The 11588-nt window shown below is 42.5% G+C and overlaps 1 protein-coding gene across 1 annotated transcript in view; it reads right to left on the bottom strand.

The window, feature by feature from the left end:
* Window positions 1-225: 225 nt before the first annotated feature.
* The window catches only part of crtac1b (cartilage acidic protein 1b), a gene marked incomplete at both ends in the record, with an annotated part of 39457 nt that continues 28094 nt past the window's right edge, over window positions 226-11588 (bottom strand). Inside the window, 5 exons of the mRNA XM_080849122.1 lie at window positions 226-266; window positions 1377-1424; window positions 1725-1868; window positions 6784-6826; window positions 7558-7703. Of these exons, the coding sequence (XP_080705248.1) occupies window positions 226-266; window positions 1377-1424; window positions 1725-1868; window positions 6784-6826; window positions 7558-7703 (422 nt within the window). The remainder of the gene's footprint in view (window positions 267-1376; window positions 1425-1724; window positions 1869-6783; window positions 6827-7557; window positions 7704-11588) is intronic.

Below are 11588 nucleotides of genomic sequence, written 5' to 3'. Positions count from 1 at the left end.
AGAGGAAGAAAAGATTTCATAATTTATTTTACATTTGGGTGTGTGCGTCTATGTCTGTCTGTGTGTGTGTGTGTGTGTGTGTGTGTGTGTGTGTGACATATTGTTAGTACCAGCTTATTCTGTTGACTAAGTATGGGTTTGTTCAGAAGCTTCAACACATCAAACACACCATCAGTCTCCGTAGTGAAACTGGACTCAGGTAGGGTCGTCATGGGAACCCTGGCTCTAAATTTCACCATCTAGTTTCCCAGCAAGGAGGCAGAAGTCTGCAGTCACCACAGAACATAGAGAACCCAGAGGGAACCACAGAATGTGGAGAACCCAGAGAAACCAAGTGGAGAACACAAGGGCTTCCTTCATTGAAGTTACACACTTGTCCTCTATCTCTCTCTCTCTCTCTCTGTGTTTGTGTGTGTGTGATATAAGTGTGTTTATTTGTGTGTTTATGTATCATGATAATAGGACAAGTGAAGAGTACCAGGAAGAGGATGATGTGTCTGTGTGTGTTTGTGTGTGTGTGTGAGAGAGAGAAAGAGAGAGAGAGTAGGACGTGTGTGTGTCTGAACATCCCTGTCAATCAGTCAGATTACACATCACACACTCACCTTCTCTCTCTGTTAAAGATGGCACAACATATGCTGATGCGACTCCCCTCTTAATTAAGATGCCAATACTCATGCAGACACACACACACACACATTCACAAACCTTTCTTTCTCATATCAAGTCACACAGAGTAAAGGGAGAACATTTACAGTTTGCTTAACTGTGTGTGTGTGTGTGTGTGTGTGTGTGTGTGTGTGTGTGTGTGTGTGTGTGTGTGTATGTGTGTGTGTGTGTGTGTGTGTGTGTGAGAGAGAGAGAGCGAAAGAGCTTGGTTGGTAGGGGTGTCCACTACTTTTATTTGATGAAGATGTTGAGGGCCTGCTCAGTCACAATGCATGCTCAGTGTGTGTGTTGGGTGAGTGTGTGGGACATCTGGTGTGTGTGGGGTGTGTGTTTTTCAGAACTCAGGGACTTAAACTAAGGGCAAATCAGTGGAATACGAGCGAGAGAAACAGAGGTAAGAGAGGGCGTAGAGAGAGAGAGAGAGACAGAGTTAAGAGCGGGCGTAGAGAGATAGAGAGAGACAGAGTTAAGAGCGGGCGTAGAGAGATAGAGAGAGACAGAGTTAAGAGAGGGCGTAGAGAAAAAGAGAGAAAAAGGTAAGAGAGGGCGCAGATAGAGATAAAAAGATAGGAGGGAGAGAGATATTGATACAAAGGAGAAGGACAAAGGAAGGTAATAAGAGAGAGTCAGGTGGATGAGTGCAGCTCAGGTCATCTGTGAGGAGAGTAGCAGTGACAGCAGCAGCAGCTCCGCACACACACACACACCCTCGCCTCCTCTGTCCGAGTGATTCCCCCCGAAATATGCCACCTGGGCTGGAGAGAGAAAGAGAAACTTTAGCCTGAGAGTCCACTGACAGGTTTATCATTGTATCATTCCTTTTATATACTATAATTAGTATAGGAGTCTATAAGGGTTTATAAGAGTATAGAGAGGTCCACAGGCATATACTGGCATGTATAGGAGCCTACAGACATCTATAGTAGTAGAGTATATACAAGTCTACAGGAATATAGGGGTATGTAGGGGAATATACTAGTCTACAGGAGTCTAAAGGAGTCTATGGTGGTCTACAGGAGTCTACAGGAGTCTACAGGAGTCCAATGTCCACCCACCTACACACGCGGTGCCTTCATCGTTGGGTTCGTATCCATGGTTACACCTCTTGTTGGCACGGCACTTGAAGCTTCCATAGGTGTTGGTGCAGACCGGGCGCTCCAGAGGACACACGGAGGGGAAACGGGTACACTCATCCTCATCTGGACACACACACAGATGTTCATAAATATGTATGCAAATACACACACACAACACACACACAGATATTCATAAATGTGTATGCAAATACACACACACAACACACACACATCACACACACACAAACACACACACACACACACACACACACACACACACACACACACACACACAGATATTCATACAGATATTCATACATATGTATGCAAATACACATACACACACATCACACACACACACAGATATTCATAAATATGTATGTAAATACCCACACACAACACACACACTCACACACACACACACACACACACACACACACACACACACACACATAAATATGTATGCAAATTCACACACACAACACACACATACTCATACAAATATTCATAAATATGTATGCAAATACACACACACAACACACACACGATCACACACACACACACACACACACACACACACTCCGAACATATGTATGCACACACACACATCAGGGGGAAATGGATACATTCATCCTCATATGAACACACACGCAATTCATACACATTGGTAATTCTTAAAGTACTTAACAAATGAGCAGATAAATGAACATGATTAAAAATGAGATTAAAACAGTTAAGTGCATTATAAAATAACATAAAATATTAAAAATGAAGCTAAAAGCTAAAGAACATGCAATATTTAAATAAATCAGCTAATGAGTTTGAAACTCGCTACAGTTGAGTACATTTCACTACAAATCTCAATTTAAGACCCAACTGTCCTCAGATGCTCTGTGTTAACTGATCTAATGCACTCTACTTTTTATTTATTTACTCATTTATAATCCAGTGCTATTAGATGCTATGCTGCTCAGCTACAGTTTAATCTGTAGTGAAGTCTACATTTGAAACGCTACAGCTAAATTGGAGTGCATTTGATCAGGAAGTTGGTTCACGTGTGTGTGTGTGTGTGTGTGTGTGTGTGTGTGTGTGTCTGTCAATGTGTGCATGTCCTCATGTGTGCATGTGTGTGTGTGTGTGCGTGCTCATTCGTGTGTGTATGTCTTCACGTGTGTGTACTTTTGAACAGGAAGTTGGTTCCAGAGCTGAGCAGCTTAGCAGCTAAAAGCTGTTTTCACCCTGTTTACTACTAACTGATTTTTCTCCAGTGATCTAAGAGGTCTAGCAGGTGTGTCCCGCTGAACTTTCCCGCTGTCCCATGTAGTGACTTTTAAACAAGCAGCAGTGTTTCACGGTTTAGCAGACATCTTTAGTGACTTACAAAGGCAGCCTGCATTGGCCCCTTAGTGGTATCTACAGTATTGTCAAAGGCTTTTTGAACTTGGTGCCATGATAGCTGCTTGGCTTAAAATGTTTGTGGGGTGTTGGGGGCTGGAGGTGTGTGTTTGTTTGTGTGTGTGTGTGTGTGTGTGTGTGTGTGTGTGTGTGTGTGTGTGTGTGTGTGTGTGTGTGTGTGTGTGTGTGTGTGTGTGTCAAGGATTGTTTTATAAAGATTAAGGGCCTGATTTACTAATATGCGAGGGCTGCTTAATCTGCGTTCGCAAATTAACGCACAGTGTTTTTGCGCATTTTACTTGGTATTTATCAAACCAGATCACGCTGGGCAATCTGTGTTTACTCCGCCCTATATAGGGCCTGATTTACTAACACTGCGACCGCTGCTTAAACTGCTGTCACACATTAACGCACGGTGTTTTTGCGCATTTTCCGTGGTATTTATTTAGGAAGAGAAAATGAAGGTTCAGCAAGGTGGAGATATATATTGGTTCACGTTCGCTCAATCACTGAACCTGATTCAATGTGTGCGCTGCTATATTGTTGTTCTGCCCGCCATCACCTACAACGAGATGTTTAAAAGAACACGATTATAAAGAATATGCTATTGGTGGCATTAATTACATTATAACAATATAGATGTGTACATGGCGAGATTAATAATTTCTACAAGGGACATGGGTTCACTACAATATATATGGACGTGGGTGCAATCAATGGTTCCGAAAGTTTGCGATTTCAAAGTCCACAAAGTGCGTTCAGAGCCGAACTTGCGGCATTGTATGGGTAGCTATAGTCATGGCTCTGTGTGTGTGTGTGTGTGTGTGTGTGTGTGTGTGTGTGTGTGTGTGTGTGTGTGTGTGTGTGTGTGTGTTTGCGCGAGTTCAATGCCTCTCTCTCTCTCTCTCGCTTCTGCGGGCAACGAGAGTGAAGTGTCTTTCTCCCGTGTCTGCAGGGCAACGTGAGTTATAAGTCAATGTTAATGTTGACGGTGGAAAGGGGAATTCACTTTTCCACAAACTGGTTGAAATTATCCGGAGGCCAATATTTGCAAATTAGTTTTAACAACTGATGGAATGGAATGTGATCGCAGGGTGGAGGGTTGGATGTCTCTCTGATCTGGTCCAGTAATTGAAGTATTGCGTGGCTGGTTAACCTGTACCGTATAATGATTTGTGGTTCGCTTTACTGAAAATGTGTTATACGAGTTGAAAAAATTATTTCTGTGCGGTGTCTCTGTCTTCTCCTTGCTCTTATAACTGCTGGCATATCAATTTTCAGACTCAATGAAAATGCGCTTCCTGTTAAGACGTGCTTTTATGAGGCGGAGAATTTAGCCCGCAAACAGGGACGTGCGCTTGCCAGGCAGTTTAGTAAATTCCACGCAATACATCATTAGGCGCACTCCTCCCATTAAATAACACTTTACGCCCACGTTACCACCCAAGTTTCGTGCAATCCCACTTGTTGGCAGGTACACACCCCCAAAGCGTTAATATGCGACTCTGCCCCCTTAGTGAATACCGTTTTATGTTTACGACCGCTATTTTACGCCAGAAATGGGCGCAATCCTGTTAGTAAATCAGGCCCTAAGTGTCTGAAATGTGTTGACATGGTTATTCAATTAGGTTTTGTGTCTTTCTCTGAGAAGTGTGTTACTGTATTAACTGTTTTAAAAAGTGTGTTAAAACTCAAAGAAATTTGCGTAAAAGCAATGCGAAATAGTTAACCCATTCGCCAGAGAAGACTCTTGCTGTGCAAAGAAGATGTGAGCATTAAAACTAACTGTAAGTCAAGGGGGAATGTTGCAGTAAATGTGAAGTTCATAAAAGTAGTGGTAACATGTGTAGTTGTTTCACTGAACTAAAAAGCATCTGTTATTCTATACCACAGAAACTGTGACACGAAACCTATTGCTGACACATGAGGCGTATTACAGCATTTCAGATTCATATGTTTGGTATAACAGTATATAATGTAAACAGGTGTCATACTTTTTGAAACACTAAATTATAAATAATCATTTATAAAATATGGTATTTGTTTTTTAGTTCATAGTATTTTGAGTGCCACAGTAGTCTTGCTGGGTGACAGAATTTGCTATAGTTATGGATGTATGAGTCACTTTTGGATGATTTTGGTGTTGGTGCATTTTGCAATGATGTGCTCAGGTTTGCGTTTGAAAAGCCCCTGTAAGAAGAAGTTTGTAAAAGTAGATATGGTATTGAGAATTAACACACACACACACACACTAGAGATGCGCGGTTGGCGGTCGCAGCCGTGGACTCCGCGGTTAAACCGCAGATCGGGCGGACAACGTGACAAAAAATTATATTTTAATTAAATTCGGGCGGGTGGCGGTTTACCCAACGAAATTCAAAATATCTACACATTGTTAAATGTTGTTACCTACATCCAAGCACATTTTAAAATAATCCAATTTTCATCAGGCAAGTTTAAATTAAGTGACGATCCATCCCATGTTGCGTCTCCTTGCAGCGCCGCAAACCTGCAAGCTATGAGTCAGCTGTTAGTATTGGAAGAAGCCTTAACATGTCGTAGATGAAACTGCCTGGGTTATTTAGTTTCGTTAGGCTATTAGTTATATTTTAAAACAGCCAGTCATTGTAGCCTACCACTCGTGGAATAAGGAATTTCAAAGAGATGATGGAGTGATTTGACTCAGAAGTGACATTGGGCATTGGCAGCCCGAGATGTTCAGAACAAGTTAAACTTCTAGCTCAGTAACATCAACAGCTAAGAAAGAAGGTAAGAAAAATTGTCGGAAAACTTTGATTTGCAAGGCAAGCAGGCAAGTGTTGGGGTTGTTACCGTAGGCTACAATGCGGTGAAATTTCGGAATTAATAGGCTCGTGTCGGCGTTTCCTTCATAGGCTTTCTTTCATTTTGCAAAAAAAAACAGTAGGCTATATTACCGTATTAAAATGGTGTACCAAATTGCGTTTTATTACAATGATAAAAAATTGTAGGCCTACTAGCCTATGGTAAGGTCAGGTTTGCCGATGTGCTAGGCTATTTATTTATTTTTCTCCCTGTGCATCGATCGGAGACAGACGTCACTTCACTGATAATATTCTGGGGATAGGCTACAACATAGCCAATAGGCTATCATACTAGGGACTTTATTCTTTAAATATCTTTGCGGCATTGGATCAGTCTCCTTTCAAGAACAGGCAAGAACTTTCTAGCCTCGCGTCAGCCTCGCGTCAGCAGCGCCTATACCTAAAAACAACAGGCGGATGTCGGACGAATGCGGTTTTGAATATTGGTCAAAACAAATTGGTGCAGATGTATGGCGGACGGATCATGCGTTTTGTGATGCGGTTGCGGATGAAATAATAGCCCATCCGCACATCTCTAACACACACACACACACACACACACACACACACACACACACACACACACACACATACAGTAGTATTGAGTATGAAATGTGCAAAAGTGGAGATGGTATTAAGAATTAACTCTCACACACACACGCGGACACGGTATTAAGTATTAAGTGTGAATATGATTGTACAAACTATCAATACACAAACACACGCACACTGTAGGATAAATAAACACGCATAAGCACACACATACACACACACACACACACACAAACACACACACTTACCTGTGCAGCGACCGTGCTCACTAACCGCAAAGCCATGTCCACACTGCAGAGAGACATTATACATTATACACTATACATATAAACACATTATACACCTATACACATCATACACATTATACACATTATACACATATATACACTATACCACCAGCAGGGCCATAATACAACTATACCAAAGCCATTGCACACTGCAGACAGATCAAAAGAAAACATTATATCACCAGCAGGGTCTGGAAAAACACACATACTCCTTCTGTCACACACACACACACTATTACCACCAAAACCATCTACCTCAGCCCAAGCTATCACACTACAATATCTCCCTAAAACAGTACCAACACTAACCCCTGACTGTTGTGTGTGAGTGTGTGTGTGTGTGTGTGTGTGTGTGTGTGTGTGTGTGTGTGTGACCCCTATCTCAGGGGCTGCAGTTGGCTCCTGCTGCTCTTTGGGGTAGAGCACCTCCAGGACTGTGTGTGTGTGTGTGTGTGTGTGTGTGTGTGTGTGTGTGTGTGTGTGTGTGTGTGTGTGTGTGTGACCTCTATCTCCGGGGCTGCAGTCGGCTCCTGCTGGTCTTTGGGGTAGAGCACCTCCAGGACTGTGTGTGTGTGTGTGTGTGTGTGTGTGTGTGTGTGTGTGTGTGTGTGTGTGTGACCTCTATCTCCGGGGCTGCAGTCGGCTCCTGCTGGTCTTTGGGGTAGAGCACCTCCAGGACTGTGTGTGTGTGTGTGTGTGTGTGTGTGTGTGTGTGTGTGTGTGTGTGTGTGTGACCTCTATCTCCGGGGCTGCAGTCGGCTCCTGCTGGTCTTTAGGGTAGAGCACCTCCAGGACTGTGTTCATGTCGCTGCGATCCAGAGGTTTGGCCATGGAGCGACCATCTGGCCAGAACACCTCGACACTCGTGGCCAAGTCTTTACCTGTGTGTGCACAAACACACACGCACACACACACACACATACACACACACACACACAGATACATTAGTGTGACTAGAGTTGTACTGTACCATATAGGTATGAAATGTCACCATCATAGATCTATTGATCCAGTTTTTTTTCATTGTAAGCATGAGGACGATCTTCTTCTCTCTCTGTACCCCTCTCTGTCTCTCTCTTCTAGGGCTCCCGCAATTAGTCAACGTCATTGATGACGTCGACGCTGAAAATCGACGCATCTTTTATTTTATTTTATGAATTTACCTTTTCGATTTCTAAAACCCTTCAATTCATTATAACATGTTCCTCCTCAATATCACTACGTAACTGCTGCGCATAGACATATATACATCTATATATGTATATATGTCTATGATTGCTGTGTGCATGACGTCAGTCCGACTTGGTTGTGAAAGAGGTTCAGTGTTAAAGTTTCAAAAGACCCAATGCTTTGAAAGTAAGGGAGTGATTCAAATTAGGTGGTTTGTACAATGTGCAAAGTTTCGATGGCATACCACAGCGCTATGCACAAGCACTTGAAGATAAAACACACAGGCTCTATTCTGGATTGTGTTCACATCTGCTGTACAGACATCCTCGGATTGAAATCATTATAATTATAATAATAATAAATAGGAGAATATTTGTAACATTAACAAAAACTTTTCACATTTAGGGCCCTATCTTGCACCCAGCCCAATTGACATTGTCACCGACGCATGTATCATTCCTATCTTGCACCCGGCGCACAGCGGGATTTGCCCTCCAGAGGCGCGCGTCGAAATGAACTTGCGCAGAAATGGGCGGGGCGGAACAGAGAAGGCGTTTCTCAGGCGCAAGTGGTATTTTGCAGTTTCAAAACAACAGTGCGCCGTTGACCAGAAAAAACCTAGTCTAATGTCAGAGGCGCATTGTGTAGAGTCTGTGGCGCGCATTCAGACGCGTGCTTGGCCGCACAGTAGGCTACACTTTACTTCCTTCGTCTACACGAGAGATTTACACCAATTTTTTGGCTAGCCATATATAATTACAAGGAAAATAAAGTATTTACTATGAGGAAATCATTGTGATATCCATATCCAAGATATTTTAAAAATAGGCATACATCTAGCGTACACATTGACCCAAATGATTCAGGTTAATTGTAATGGCGGTTCTGATGTCTGCCATCTCCTGGCAGATGAGCTGGGGACAGACGCACACTGTCCCTATCACAGTCTGCAATAAGTTCGGCTATACATGTAGTTACGTCAAGTCTAGTCCGACATGCTGGGGAATTCATAAAATTTCCAGTAACACCCGACAGCCAGGAGAGGGGCTAAGCAGGCGTTCTGGGAGAAGTATGGGTTCCCTGGTGTCCTTGGCGCTATAGACTGCACCCATATTCACATACGTGCCCCCCCAGTGTTTTACACAACATTGCCATGAATCATGGATGTGTGAATGACATAAATGAGGATAGATTAGAGGATTCAGTGAGGGTGAACCCAAAACATCGGAAAGTATGTTTTTGTGACTTTTATTTCAAATATGTTGCCACCAAAAAACGAATGCTAGTAACTGAAAAAATACGAACGAGAAATGAAAAGTAGAAACATTTTTCCAAACAAGCATGGGAAAATATTGCCGTGATTGTTTCTGGTAACACACGTTCTGGTGGCCTCACAGTCTTAACAGGTAATTCCGCCATTATAATAACAAGCCGCTGTGGAATATGCGCTCCTCGCTCTTAAAGGGAATGTGAGATGACGCTCTGATTGGTTTATTGCATATTACGCCCAAACCACACCTATGGCTGAGTAACCTCCTTTGGACCAACCCATTTGACATTTGCGCCGGGCGCAAGTGTGTTTTTTCCGCCGTTATAATAGCAAATGCGCCATAGAGCCGCCCACACAGCTACTTGCGTTTGGCGCTGTCCTACTTGCGTTTCTGATCATTAAGATAGGGCCCTTAGAGTCATGATTCTATGAGGCACCGTGATATATATATGCCTATATTTATTTTAGTATATACAGTACTGTGCAAAAGTTTTAGGCAGGTGTGAAAAAATGCTATGAACTAAGAATGCTTTGAAAAATGTAAACAATAAATGTTTATTTTGTATCCATTTACATGGTAAGACTGAGCACAGCAACAAGACACAACGTAGTTATACTGCATCAGCAGGGTCTCTCCCAGACAAAGATTTCAAAGCAGACAGGGGTTTCAAAATGTGCAGTTCAAGCTCTTTTGAAGAAGACGTTGAGGATCGTACACGCAGTGGTCAGCCAAGGAAACTTAATGCAGCTGATGAAAAACACATCAAGCTTATTTACCTTCGAAATCGGAAGATTTCAAGCAGTGGCATCAGCTCAGAACTGGCAGAAACCAGTGGTACCCAGGTACAGACATTTACTGTCCAGGGAAGAGTTGCAGCCAAAAAGCTCTACCCCGACAAGGAAACAAGGCCAAGTGACTGAACTACGCACGAAAACATAGAAACTGGGGTGCAGAAACATGGCAGAAGGTGCTCTGGACTGATGAGTCAAAATTAGAAATATTTGGCTGTAGAAGAAGGCAGTTTGTTCGCCGAAGGGCTGGAGAGAGGTACAATAATGAGAGTCTGCAGGCAACAGTGAAGCATGGTGGAGGTTCCTTTCCAGTTTGGGGCTGCATTTCTGCAAGTGGAGTTGGAAATTTGGTCAGGATGAATGGTGTCCTCAATGCTGAGAAATACAGGCAGATACTAATCCATCATGAAATACCATCAGGGAGGCGTATGATTGGCACCAAATGTATTCTGCAGCAGGAACATAACCCCAAACATACAGCCATGTCATTAACAACTATCTTCAGCTTAAAGAAGAACAGAAAGTCCTGCAAGTGATGGTATGACCCCCACAGAGCCCTGATCTCTACATCATCGAGTCTGTCTGGGTTTACATGAAGAGACAGAAGAATTTTAGGAAGCCTACATCCACAGAAGATCTGTGGTTAGTTCTCCAAGATGTTTGGAACAATTTACCAGCCGAGTTCCTTCAAAAACTGTGCAAGTGTATCTGGAAGAATTGATGCTATTTTGAAGGCAAAGGGTGGTCACACCAAATATTGATTTAATTTAGAATTTTCTTCTGTTCCTTCACTGCATTTTGTTAATTTATGAAGAATTGATGAAAATAAACACTTAACACTTAACACTTCCATTTTTTAAAGCATTCTTAGTTTACAGCATTTTTTCACACCTGCCTAAAACTTTTGCACAGTACTGTATATACTAAAATAAATATAAGAACTACACAAACACTGCAAATGTAAGTGAATAAATAAATAAATAAATAAGCACTTAACTCTATCACGAAGATAAAGCCATAGTGGAACACAATGGACACATCTACATTCTGTAACAGTATCTCCACCTCTGCACCGGTGAAGTTAGGTCTGCGTTTACTTGACCGGTGCTCGCTTTCCGCTTTGACATTATTTTAATCAGTCTGAAGTTTCTTACACATTGCCTGTGGAGTCTGTCGATTGTGCACACGTCTCTTCAGTTGCATCCTCTTATAAGGAACTGGCAGGGCGTATGCAAATCCAGTTGCACGATAACGCGCATTCAATTTAGGAATCCCTATTTACACTTCGGCTGTGTAAGAACCCATTATTTATCACGTTGGAGTTGCTAGTTTAAACCTACAGTTGCACTTTAATATGTGAGCCTTTGTTTACATTTAGTTTTGTGCTGCATTTAACAATGACATATACAGATACATTGAAAGAGGCAGCCTTTCTCTCCCCCCCACCTCTGTCTCTTTCTCTCCCATTTTCTCTCTCACTCCCCTATTCTCGCTCTCTTACTCCTTCCCTTAATTCCCTCTCTCTCTCTCTCTC

The sequence above is a fragment of the Sprattus sprattus genome (assembly GCF_963457725.1).
Source record: "Sprattus sprattus genome assembly, chromosome: 12".
Lineage (NCBI taxonomy): Eukaryota > Metazoa > Chordata > Actinopteri > Clupeiformes > Clupeidae > Sprattus > Sprattus sprattus.
The sequence above is the reverse complement of the archived record's forward strand: the minus strand, read 5'-3'. Positions and strand labels throughout refer to the sequence as shown.